This window comes from Monodelphis domestica, chromosome 5, assembly GCF_027887165.1.
Source record: "Monodelphis domestica isolate mMonDom1 chromosome 5, mMonDom1.pri, whole genome shotgun sequence".
In the NCBI taxonomy this organism is placed as follows: domain Eukaryota; kingdom Metazoa; phylum Chordata; class Mammalia; order Didelphimorphia; family Didelphidae; genus Monodelphis; species Monodelphis domestica.
Window position 1 is genome coordinate 186,855,232 of NC_077231.1, and position 14,036 is coordinate 186,869,267.

At 33.9% G+C, this 14,036-nt stretch overlaps 1 protein-coding gene across 21 annotated transcripts in view; it reads right to left on the reverse strand.

Annotated features, from left to right (window-relative positions):
- ANKRD26 (ankyrin repeat domain containing 26) overlaps window positions 1-14,036 on the reverse strand; it is a 144,689-nt gene that overhangs the window by 97,636 nt on the left and 33,017 nt on the right. For 17 of the 21 annotated variants that reach the window (XM_056799617.1, XM_056799618.1, XM_056799605.1 and 14 more), the window contains 2 exons: window positions 8,498-8,548; window positions 5,710-5,746 (listed from right to left, as the gene is read on the reverse strand). In XM_056799617.1, the coding sequence (XP_056655595.1) occupies window positions 5,710-5,746; window positions 8,498-8,548 (88 nt within the window). The remainder of the gene's footprint in view (window positions 1-5,709; window positions 5,747-8,497; window positions 8,549-14,036) is intronic. The other 4 variants (XM_056799606.1, XM_056799611.1, XM_056799612.1 and 1 more) reach the window with 1 other exon arrangement.

Below are 14,036 nucleotides of genomic sequence, written 5' to 3' on the forward strand. Positions count from 1 at the left end.
AGCAGATTGGCTAACATGACAGCTATGCAAAGTAATGAATGCTGGAGGGGATGTGGCAAAGTGGGGACATTAATTCATTGCTGGAGGAGTTGTGAATTGATCCAACCATTCTGGAGGGCAATTTGGAACTATGTCCAAAGGGCGATAAAAGACTGTCTGCCCTTTGATCCAGCCATAACACTGCTGGGCTTGTACCCCAAAGAGATAATGGACAAAAAGACTTGTACAAGAATATTCATAGCTGCGCTCTTTGTGGTGGCCAAAAATTGGAAAATGAAGGGATGCCCTTCAATTGGGGAATGGCTGAACAAATTGTGGTATATGTTGGTGATGGAATACTATTGTGCTAAAAGGAATAATAAAGTGGAGGAATTCCATGGAGACTGGAACAACCTCAAGGAAGTGATGCAGAGCGAAAGGAGCAGAACCAGGAAAACATTATACACAGAGACTGATACATTGTGGTACAATCGAAGGTGATGGACTTCTCCATTAGTATCAATGCAATTTCCCTGAACAATCTGCAGGGATCAAAAAAAAATACTACCCACAAGCAGAGGATAAACTGTGGGAGTAAAAACACCGATGAAAAGCAACTGCTTGACTACAGGGTTGGAGGAGATAAGACTGAGGAGAGACTCTAAATGAACACTATAATGCAAATTCCAACAACAGGGAAATGGGTTCGAGTCAAGAACACATGTGATAACCAATGGAATCATGCGTCGGCTATGGGGGGGGGGGAAGGGGAGGGGAGGAAAAGAAAACGATCTTTGTTTCCAGTGAATAATGTATGAAAACGACCAAATAAAATAATGTTTTAAAAAAAAAAGAAAATAGTGCCATGAAAGTCAGAATTCACTAGCTTGAAAACAAAGCAAAGAAAGTTAAAGATGAACTACAAAGAAAAAAAAAAACAAAACAAAACATGGGCATCATTCTATAGGAAATTATCCAAGAAAACTACCCCAATATTTTTGAACAAGAGAGTAGAGATTGAAAGAATCCACAGATCACCCCCTGTAGTAAATTGCCAATTGACCATGCACAAGAATGTTATAGCAAAGTTCAAGAAATTCCAGACCAAGGAAAAGATACTACAAACTATTAAAAAGAAACCATTCCGATACCATGGAGCAACAGTTAGGATAACACAGGACCTGGCTGCATCTACACTGAAGGACCAGAAAAAATGGCTCATGATATTCTGGAAAGCATGGGAACTGGGTCTATAACTAAGAATCAACTACCTAGCAAAATTGACTATATTCTTGAAGGGGAAAAGTATGGTCATTTAATAAAATAGAAAACTTCTACACATTCCAAAAGGAAGGGCCTGACTTAAACAGAAAATTTGATGTCAAAACACCGAACTCATGAGAATCACTAAAAGGTAATTAAGGGGGGAGAAATAACTTTTTTTAAGGGACCAAATTAGTTCAAATGATTTGTATTCCTATAATAAAAGATGATATTGGTAACTCTTAAAAATTGTTATCATCAGGGTAGCTAGAAGAAGCATACTTAGCGAGAACAGTGACAAATTGTATAGGATGATAAGTCAAAAAATATATAAAAAACTAGGGGTAAAAAAGAGAATAATATTAAGAAATGAAAAAACAGATAAAATGTGGCAAATATGTATTTCATAAAGAAGCTCATGGGGTGGAGAAAAAGATAATTCTATGGAAGGGTGGAAGAAGTTGGCAACAGGTAATACTTAAATATTACACGTATTGAAATTGACTCAGAGAGGGAAGAACAATCAGATCCATTGGGGTAGATAATTATATCTTACCCTGTAGAGAAGTAGAAGGGTAATATATGGGCTGGTGGGGAGGGGAAGAAATACAAAGGAGGGAGATGATGGGGGGTTGCTTAAAAGACACTATAGTTAGAGAAAAATAAATAAGAAGGGAGGGGGTATGAAGGGGAGTGACATTAAGTTGGGGAAAGTGGGGAGATTGACTAAAAGTGTAAAGTTGGAGGGGAGGGTAAGAGGGATAAGAGGAAAGGCAGAATCAAAGGAGAAAGTCAAAACAGAGGGGAATACACAGATAGTAATCATAACTGTAAATGTGAATGGGATGAACTCACCAATAAAAAGGAAGCAAATAGCAGAATGGGTTAAAAACCAGAACCCTACCATATGTTGTCTACAAGAAACACACTTGAAGCAGGTGGACATACACAGGGTAAAAGAGGGTGAAGAAGAATTTACTGGGCCGCACTGAGGCAAATAAGGCAGGAATAGCAATTATGATCTCAGACAAAGGTAAAGGAAAAATAGATTTCATAAAAAGAGATAAGGTAATTACACCTTAATGAAAACCAGTATAAATAATGAAGAAATATCAGTACTCAACATATATGTACCAAATGGTACAGGATTCAGATTTCTAAAGGAGAAACTAAAGGAGCTGAAGGAGGAAATAGATAATAAAACCATACTAGTGGGGAACCTCAACCTTCCCTTATCAGATCTAGATAAATTGAACCAAAAATAAAAAAAAAATTAAAAAAGAAGTAAGGGAAGTAAATTAAATTAAAAAAAATAAGAGCTAACAGATATCTGGAGAAAAATAAATAGGGGTAAAAAGGAATATACTTTCTTTTCAGTAGCTCATGGCACATATATAAAGATTGGCCATGTACTAGGGCAAAAAACATTGCAAACAAATGTAGGAAATCAGAAATAAATGCAATTTTTTCAAACCACAATGCAATCAAATCCTAATCAATAAGGGATTGTGGAAAGGCAGATTTAAAATTGGAAACTAAATAATCTAATTTTTCAAAACCAGTGGGTGAAAGAATAAATCAAAGAAACAATTACTGATTTCATTGATGAGAATGACAATGAGGGAACAACTTATCAAAATCTATGGGATGCAGCCGAAGCAGTATTCAGGGGAAAATGTATATACTTGAGTGCATTAATCAACAAATTAGAGAGAAAAGAGGTCAATAAATTGGGTATGCAATTTAAAAAATGAGAAAAAATAAAAAATCCCCAGATAAAAACTAAATTGGAAATCATAAAAATGAAAGGAGAAATTCAAAAAACTGAAAGTAAAAGAACTATTGAATTAATAAATAAGACTATGAGATGGTACTTTGAAAAAACAAATAAAATAGATAATGTACTGGTTAATCTAATTAAAAAAAGAAAGAAAATCAAATTAACAGTATTGAAGCTGAAAAAGGCAAACTCACCTCTAATGAACAGGACATTAAGGTAATTATTAAGAACTATTTTGCACAATTATATGGCAATAAATATGATAATCTAGGTGAAATGGGTGAATATTTACAAAAATATATAATTTGCCTAGATTAACAAAAGAGGAAATAGAATACTTAAACAATCCCATCTCAGAAAAAGAAATTGAACAAGCCATCAAGGATCTCCCTAAGAAAAATCCCCAGGGCCAGATGGATTCATAAGTGAAATCTATTAAACATTTAAAAAACTAATCCCAATTCTCTACAAATTATTTGACAAAATAAGTAATTAAGGAGTTTTAACAAATTCCTTTTATGACACAAATATGGTACTGATTCCAAAGCCAGGAAAACCAAAAACAGAGAAAGAAAAATAGACGAATCTTCTTAATGAACATAGATGCAAAAATCTTAAATAGAATACTAGGAAAAAGACTCTAGCAAGTTATCATGAGATTATTCACTATGTTCAATGTAGGATTTATACCAGGAATGCAGAAGTGGTTTAATATTAGGAAAACCATCCATTGACCATATCAACAACCAAACCAACAGAAATCACATTATTATCTCAATAGATGAAGAAAAATTCTTTGACAAAATACATTAGACATTCCTATTGAAAACACTAGAAAGTATAGGAATAGATGGGCTTTTCCTTAAAAAAAAAAACACTATATATTTAAAACCATGATTTACAATGGGGACAAGTTAGAAGCCTTCCTAATCAAATCAGGAGTGAAGCAAGGATGCCCATTATTACCTCTATTATTAATATTGTACTAGAAATGCTAGTAGTAGCAATTATAGAAAAAGAAATCGAAGGGATCAAAATAGGCAATGAGGAGACTAAACTATCACTCTTTGCAGATAATATGATGGTATACTTAGAGAATCCTAGAGAATCAACTAAAAAGTTAGTATAAACAATCAGTGACTTTAGCAAAGTTGCAGAATACAAAATAAATCCACATAAATCATCAGCATTTTTATACATTTCCAACACAACTCAGCAGCAAAAGTGAGAAAGAGGAATCCCATTTAAAATCACTCTATACAATATAAAATATTTAGGAATCTATTTGCCAAGACAAACACCATGGGAAAATATTCTAATTACTTAATAATTTAATAAAAATGTAAAAAAAATAAATTGTTGGAAAAAAAAAACTTTGTATCATTTCTAGGAATTTTTTCATTCTACCTGATAATCTGGAGAGTAGACGACTTTCCTCCAGTCTTTTTGTCACCTTCTATATTAGAATTAACTCTCGTCACTGGCAGAAACATACAAAAGCATGAGATCTGCAGGTCATTGCAAAATAACCTTCTGTGCTCTGTGTGAATATTGAGCTTGTTGGGAGACCTTTAGTGTTCAGTTATTCCTGTTGGTGGCATTTATAGCTAAAGTGTTACCAGGTCCGTTTACCTCTCTAGGAGCTCAAGAGGAATTATGTACTTCTAATAGGTTGATTATTTCTTAAGATATAATACCAGTTTACCAAGATACCTCTAATTGCCAAAGTCTCAATATGAAGAACAACTTCTTACCACTAGAAGAATTTTAAACAGAAACCACTTATTTCTATTGATTCTCTGCCTCCTGCTGACATTTCCAATGTCAATTCCTGTGATGACTTAGGACTCCGTCCCCATTGACTAGCCCCATTCCACATTGATAACACCTTTACCTGATCATCCCTGAGCACTAAGATGAATTCCCACAATTATATTCATATTTGCATTAAAGATGTGCCTTAAAAGAAAGCCATCCCAAGTAACTGATATATAGTGTGGCCATATAGAACATAACTTCCTCATCATTCTTTGTTTATCCAATATTTTATTAATATATAAAATAAAGGGTAGTGAGTAGGCAGTAGGTCTGAGAATGAAGGTAACCTCAGTTCACATTCCCTCATTACATATTAGATTTGTGATCCCAAGGAAGTCTTTGAATCCTTCCGTAATCCTCAGCAACTCTGACACAGAACAGTTGTCAATCTGTTTAGCAGGGGCCTCTCACTAAGGTTTCACTTTCTGTGGTTTCAGTTATCTCCAGTCAACTGTAAAGCTGGTCTTGTGGTCTTGCAGCAGTTGGCCCCCAGCTGAAGTCTCTTCTGCTTTCACTTTTAGTTTTTCGTTTTTTATGGTGGGGTAGGTGGGAGGCTGCAGAGCAGTGCTCCCAGATAACGGAGTGGGGGGGAAAGAGTATGCATATACTTGGTGTCGGGAGGAGTTCAATTATATCCATGGTTTCAGCAATCCACTATAGGCTTGGAACATATCCCCTAAGGATATGAACCCTACTCTGTTGAACAAACATGATACTATGTAAAATAATAAAGTGCTAATAAGAATTGATTAAATTGAAGATGTCATTTTGGGGTCTTGAGAATCTGCCTTGCCTTGGATGGAGGCACCTAACAGAAGATGGAAGTGTACAGATTAATTAGTAAGAAGAAAAGACACAAAAAGACTTACCTGCTTATAGAGTCTTCTGGGGAACTTTCTTCCACTACTGTAGAAAGTAAAATATAATTAAAACATAAATGCCACCTAATCACATTAATATTAAAAATATAATTTATGAAGCTTTGCTACAATTTGGTTTTGGGGACATAACAAGGAACCACAATATAAGTAGAATTATTCTGTAGATAAATGTCTTAAATGGCAAGTGTCTGTGGACACAAAGAGATCAAAGCAAATGATGTTTCTCAGTGATTTGTCTACATCAGCATCTCACTAGTAAGGCTCTGACACACTGATACAGTCTCTCTAGCAGATATCCTAAACAGAAGGAACAAACTAACATAACATGATTAATCAGGGCTTTTTTATGTCAGTAGATTGTATTGACATAAGTACCATCATTGTTCCACCTTTCTTACCACACTTCTCACAGAGAGCATAGAGAGCATGCAGGAGATACAGTACTGTCATATACAATATGACATGGCATGACCTGTTGGAGCCATTATGTAAGTCAGGGCACATCCAGAGGTATTGTTTTGTTTAGTATGACATATCATATTTTTAGCTCTTCTCTTCAGGAAAGAGATGCAGAAACAATGCACCTTGTATGGATCTCTATAGTCCTACAAACCAATATATATCTCTGCTTTTCAAGCCTTCCTGGGGAGGGGTCACTAAAAACAAACATCAATAACTTATGATGTACAATGTACATCTGTTATCTCCTCTGACCTGCTGCCCCAAAATATGGTCTAAAGATAGTCAGATGAGCAATGAAATAAACACATCTTTTTCTATAGACCATCACAGTAATCTAGGAATAGAAATTAAGAGATGCCAATCTGGCCATTTCATGGGGTGCTTTCCTTCATTATCTGATTTGTCACCCATGCTCCAAACTTGACTTTCTCCATCCATCTAACAAAATGTTTCCAACTAAATATGTTTAATGATTTAATCTATATGGAACTCTTATTGAAAAAATTACCTGCACTGACATAGATAGCCAACTTCTCTACTAATTATAATCTCAGAGTTAGTTACCTAAGGGAATGAAAGATTAAGTAACTTGCTTAGAGGCAATCAGCCAAGGATGGCTCAGAAGGAGATCTCACACTCATGACTTCTTACTCTAAGACCAACTCTATCTATAGCCTCTCAAGCTACCAGACTAGATATCATACATGACTTTGCTGCTGAAAAACCATCAGTGACTTCCTGAATATGAAGTCCAGAAAGCTTATCCTCACACCAAGACTTCCCACCATCTTACTCTGACAAACTTTTCCAGCCTCATTTCATCCTGCTCAGGTCATCATGTGCTAGTTACAATGGACTACTTGACCACTTTCTATTCCCCAGATGAATTTTAGAAGGAGCCTTTAGCATAGAGCATAAAATATACATATTTTATGAGTGAAAACTATGATTCTTGAATTGCTTCTCCCCGTTACCATATAATTAAGCTAAAATGTTATGCCTCATTGGGCAGGATGAAGGGGTATTCTTGAACCCTTCCCCAAAGGCTGGGGGAGCAAAAGACGTTAGCCTGATTCCCACAAAAGTGTTCTCAGTTCTTCCCCCCAAGTCAGAGATGAGCAGGAAAGGTTTCACTGGGATAGCTGGAAAAAAGCAGGAAAGCTCTTCTTCCCTCAAAGCTGGAGATAGAGCACTCCATGGTCTCCAGGCTCATTTCATGCCTTAGACATGATGAGACGAGACAGTCTGAAGTCAATGTGACAAGGGGAAATTGACGGGATCAAGCGATATAGAATTATGCTTTGTGGGCTTGTTCATTGTAGCCTTTTCAGAGTCTCCTCCATGGTTTGGATTCTCATTCATTTAGTAAGAAAGTACCTAACTGATACCACATGATGGTTGTAGCAAAACTTCAGTATGGATAGCAATTACATCATCACTTTCAAAATAGGATAGGTTTAATTAAAGATCAGAGTAGGAGTAGGATGATATTCCTCTTTTTGTGGTACATAAAAATTAGCTTGAACTGGGTACACAGAAAAGAAAAATAAAACCACATCTGATTAGGTTGTCTTTATATATATATATATATATATACATATATATGTATATATATATATACATATATATATGAGTATGATTATAATATTAGCATAATATTTAATCACAAATCAAAATATATGGAGTGTAATTAACTCAAAGAATAAGCAATACAAAAATTATCATTACAAGGTACTTTTTCAAATGATCATTTCAAATATCCTTATATTTTAGATAAAATGTCCAATTTTTTTTAAAATCCTTACCTTCCATCTTAGAATCAATACTGTGTATTGGTTCCAAGGCAGAAGAGTGGTAAGGGCTAGGCAATGGGGATCAAGTGACTTGCCCAGGATCACACAGCTGGGAAGTGTCTAAGGACAAATTTGAACCTAGAACTTCCCATCTCTAGGCCTGGCTCTCAATCCACTGAGCTACCCAGCTGCCCCCCAAAATTCAAAATTCTCAAAATTAATTAAAAATAGTGCAAACACTAAATAGATTCTATTATTGCATTTTTCTCTATATCATCTCTGAAATATTCTAGATGAAAGGTTCAAAGTTCATCAAGTACAAAAATAATACCCTCCTTTCTAATGGCATGCTATAAAGAAAGTATCAATCTAATGGGATTCCAACCTATTTTATTTTATGTAATGATTAGGCTAAAAAAATAATAGTAAAAGCAACACCAAAAACAAAATTTGAAGTAAAGCAACAACCTGTTTAATTATTATTTGAGTAAACATTTTAATTTAGTTATTTCATAGAATACCTTTCCCTGAAATTCTTGTTCTTGATGTCTGCACTGGAGATTCCTGTATTTCTATATCCATTTAGGCATAGGCATGAAAAGGATAGATGAAACAATTAAATCAGAACAAAATGTGAAAGTAAGCAGCTATATTCTATAAAGGAATGCAGGAACTGCCAGTACAGTCTATTTGGCTTACTAATTATGAAAGCACTTAAAGAGAAAATAAAGACTTTATTAAAACCTTAATAAGATAGTGGGAACTGATTTTCTTTCACTTACTAGGCTTTACTTCATCATTTCAAAAGTTTATATGCCAGTCTACCAACTGGAATACCTCTTCAAAGACATAAATCATTACCCATAATCCACTACTGATATGGTGGTCCTCTTTATTTACTTCCAATCTTGTTTCATATCCAACTAACACAATACTCACAATACTAAAAATACTACTTATTCATTAAAAGCTGTTGCACAAGGAAAGTCATTATTTGCAACTACAGAAAGAGAAAGGTAAAAAGCAAAAAACACTTTATCCAAGCTATACAAGTAATCTGGTCTTTGTTTCCCTCTACAAACACTATAGATGTGAATATTAATAATTTTAAAGTATTTACCTTTAATAGCAAAAATATAAATTATCTATCTGGTATAGATCCCCATTCCAGAGTTAAGAACTGTTCTTTTAAATCAAATAATCTAAATAATGAATTGCTACAAATACCACATACTAATTACAAATGATCAAAGAAATAAAATAAAATGCTTTCACTCAAACTACATGGAATCAAATTTAATTTCTAGAGAATTTATAACATGTATCAACACCTTTAGAAATCTATCATGAATATAAATGATCATTATAACATAGACATATAGGAAATTCATGTGAGAATAAATCAAACTTTTTTGATTTTTAGTTTATTTGTAATATATAAAATCAGTTTAAACAAATATAAGTAAATATAAGGCCACTTTGGGGCTATGAACTTTGATGACAACTGTGATTTTATATTTAAATGTTCCTTCCACTCTCCAAAAGTGACATTACCTTGAATTTGCACTGAATAATCAGAATTGGTTGCCCAGGCTTTTCATATACACAGAAGTACTAGCACAGTTCTCTAATTTTGGCAGAAAAAAATAGCTCAAATCTCCATAAATATTTTTAAAAATTGAAGTAGTTTTAAATCCACATATATATATATATTAATTTTAAGAAATTTATAACATCACTGCTTGTCAAATTAAACAATTATTTCATAGAATCATATCATTTGGAAATAGGAGTCTTGGAAATCATTTCATGGGATTCTTCCATTTTAGATGAATAAACAGAGGCTGAGAGGTTAAATGATATTTCTAGGGAATAAAAGGAAGTCTTAACTCCCAAACGGTCCCTTTAAAACAAAAAATTTCAAAACTTATTAGAAGTACATATCCTTTGCAAAGGCTGAAGTAAACAGTACTGTTAACAATGAATTTTCACTTATAATATAGTTTATTAGATAATCCCTAAAGTCATTTCCAATTCCAATATGCTATAGCAATAATCTAATCATGTATCATAAAAGGGAAAATATTATGATTTGAAAGTGATCAGATACCTACATATTTCCCTTTAAGGATAAATTTAAAAAGTAATAACTCAGAGGAAAAGTTATGCTGGAAAAGACTTTGATCAACTTAAAACACATATTTAGATGTGAATTATTACTATTATTAATAGAGGATATAATACAAACAAATTAGGAATTAAATATATTAAAATGCCTGTATTTACTTATTTCATAAAATTCCAAATTATCCTGATGATGTATCTAGGTGTTAAAATAGGCTATTTTTAAAATTTTTTTACCTAATAGTATATTTTTGAGCAATAAAATATTAGAATTATAGAGTCAGAGTGAGAAGGGACCTCAGTAGTTATATAGTCCAATCCCATTATTTTAGAAATGAGAAAGCTACAATTGAGGAATATCAAGTGATATGTTCAAAAAGGGAGTTTGATGGGTGGCATTTGAACTCAAGTTACATGACTTCTGTCTGTGCTCTTTCTCTTACACTGTGCCTGCTTCTCTAAATTTAAAATATCGGATATAATAGACTATTTTCCAACTGGTAGGGACATATCATTTGATCTTCAGCCTTGCCCTTGACAGACTTTGAAAGTAGTAGCTATGCAGGTTTCACTTCCAGGTTAGAATTATTTGAACTGAAAAATCAGTTAAGTAATGTCTAAAAGATAGGATCACGGCATCACATGTTTTCTTTGACAAAATTGGGATTATTTACAATTACTATATACAATTACTGAATATAAAAGAGTGCAAGAAATAATGGCAAGAAAGGAAGATGTTGGTCCCAGGGAAGTGAAAATGACTACTAGGACCCAGGAGTGGAGCTCTAGCAGTCATTCTTCATAAGAGTCTGGTAGTTCACTTTGACAAGATAATTTATATGAAAATTTATTTGCACTACTACTATGACTTAAGAAAAAAAAAAGATTCTCCTTTTATTAAACATAGTTGGATCATCTGTCATGAAAACATGTTGCATGTTGCTCTCAGTTTTGCCCCAAACCAATGAAGATTTGAGGTTTATGATGATAATTCACTCATTTTTCAAGTTCAAAAGAACTGAGAAATCACTAGTTTTGAGTCTAATGGTCAGTTAAAAGCAAAAGCCCTTATCAGTACACCTACCTACCAAATAATGAATTTTACAAAGTTTTTGGTGAACAGAAAAAAAAGGAAAATTAATGAATGTCTTATGATGGATATATTTTATAGTAACAGTTCATTATAATTAATTTTTTGCTAGTCATTTCCTAGTTCTTTTAAAAACATTTTAATATGAACTAGGATTTTGGCTGGTATGGAAAATGTTATTGCTTACTATATATTTCATAAATTCAGTATCTATATTCTGTTACCATCCTTAAACATTTTTATGCATAATGCAAATAATGTTAATAAGCCATACTCCTTCAGTCATACTTATATATTAAATTCAGTGTTCTAGATTACAATTCTCCTTTTTTTTTTTTAAACCCTTACCTTCCATCTTGGAGTCAATACTGTATATTGGCTTCAAGGCAGAAGAGTGGTAAGGGCTAGGCAAAGGGGATCAAGTGACTTGTCCAGGGTCACACAACTGGGAAGTGTCTGAGACCAGATTTGAACCTAGGACCTCCCGTCTCTAGGCCTGACTCTCAATCCACTGAGCTATCCAGATGCTCCCTACAATTATTCTTGATTGATAAACTTTACAGAAACTCCATTTTCAATGAGCTTACTTAATATAATTATTTTTATTAACAATTGGTTTAGGGATTTTAAAAAAGTATGTACTTATAAAGCACTTTAAATGATTGCAATATAGCACTTATAGATGAATAACTTTGCTTCTTTGCTTTTATATGCTGCTTTTATCAATTTCATATAGATATGCTATTTTTTGTAAGTGGAAAAAATAAAGAAAACTGAAGTTTAGTTGTCATCGTGTAGATACATGACACTGAAACTTGCTATAGAAATTTAAAATATTTTCTTGGGAATGGACATTTTTAGGCAGTTAGATTTAAATTAATATCTAATAACTCCAAGTATTATATTTTATAAGATTTATTAGTAATCACTTGAAGCAATAAAAAAACAAAGTACAAAACTTAAATATGACCAAGTGAGTAAATCTTTCCTGCCTGGCTCTCCTCCAACCTCCACAAACCACATTCCCATAAAAAGAGACCGAGGGCAGAGATACACAAAACTTCTATATCTTCCTTAATTAATGTATATATGCAAATGGGATGCTGGGAGAGAGTCCTGGGGAGCAAATTCTAATTATGCAATCCCCCCTTGCTATTCCATTGGGAAAAGAAATGTAGTAATCTCCCACATTTTCATGCCTAGTTTCCCCAATGAATCAGTATACATAACCAATTTATATCTCTAAAGATCTTTAACTACAGGCACATACAATTTGGCACTTTCTAAGGGGAAATTACAATAATTTAGGGATATGTGGTGTTAAGAAATCAGCATCTGGGAATTCAAAAGTTTCAGTCTCTGATTCCAGGACGTTTTCCTCCCCCTCACCGCTTCATAAAGATCTTTGTCCAGTTCTCTGGGATCCTCCACACTGAGAGGGATTTTCACCCTGAGTATAGTGAGGATGGGTCCAAGTTTTGGGTATTTTGTTGTGTATTATCATTTACTTCATTTAAATTATTATTTCTATAATTGTCATTATTTCTAAAGTTATTATTTCTAATCACCTGATTCCACTTATTACAGTTCATCATTATTTGACCTCTTCTTGCATAGAATTGACATATTAATGATTGATTTTTGGATTCCTGCACAGGGGCAATGGCCACTGCTTGACCTGCTTTTTTTTTTTTCAAATGTTTTAGTTAAAACTTTTATTTCCTTCCTTAATGTCTCTACTAATTCATTGGTGTCCTCATTTTTCTATTCATGGCCTTTAGATACATAAACTGACTCTCCTCAATTCCTCAAGATCTATATTAGGCCAGTTTGAGCAATTAGTCTTAAAATAATCTTTGACCACTTTGCAACAGTTATTTACAAATTGACTCCTAATTTGCCTGACATCTTTCTCTTTGGAGAGATCTAGATTTATGTATCTACCTCCCAGCTTAATAAATATATCCATAAACTGTGAGGGATTTTCTTCCTCTAGTTGCTTAAGACTCTCAAACTGTGTCCACGTTCCCAGCCTATCAGAACAATCTCTCATTGCTTTTAGTAATGCCTCTCTAGCCTGGCATAGTTTGAAATAATCTTCTTCATTAAAATTCAATCTAGGGTTTTCATTGGGCCAATGAATAGCTTTCTTTCCCCAGGCTTTATAACAAGAGAAAGAATTTTATTTTTCTCTCTTTCTGTCAATAAAGCTTGGAGCAAATTTTCCACATCTACCCATGAAGCATCATAAATTTGATAAATGTTTTCTAGCTTTTTAATAATTACAACAGTGTCATCTTTAAAGGAAGGAGTATTTTGCTTGAATATCTCAATATTTTGTGGGGTAAAAGGTGTGTGATGCCTAAGGGAAATTATATCTCCATCCATATTTAAGGTGGATACTTCCCTTAAGGGGAAAAGACCTTTAATTGAATTATTTGCAATTTTTGTTTCTTGGCTGTAAGGAGAGGGGTAGGGGAGGAGAGGGTAAACTGAGAGGGAGGGGTTGTTCTGGGGATGGGAAGACAGGGTGAGAGGAATGGGGGTGAGGAGATGGGACAGGGGAGGGTGGGGGAGAAGTTGGGCAAGGAGGGTGGGTGGCCAGAAGCTACACAAGGAGAGATAGAAGGTACTTGGCCTGAGTCATAGATAAGGAGGCCTTAGATAGAAGGAAATTTTCCATCTGACTCTTTAGATGACTCAAGATTTTTTCAAAGTTGTCCATTTGAGTTTGTAATTTAAACAAGCTAAGTTCCTGTTGTTTATTTTTGAGGAGAATGAAATGAAGTGTAAATTGTCCAATGAACAGAAACACAGCCAGGAACAGTATTAAACAGGGTCAATCT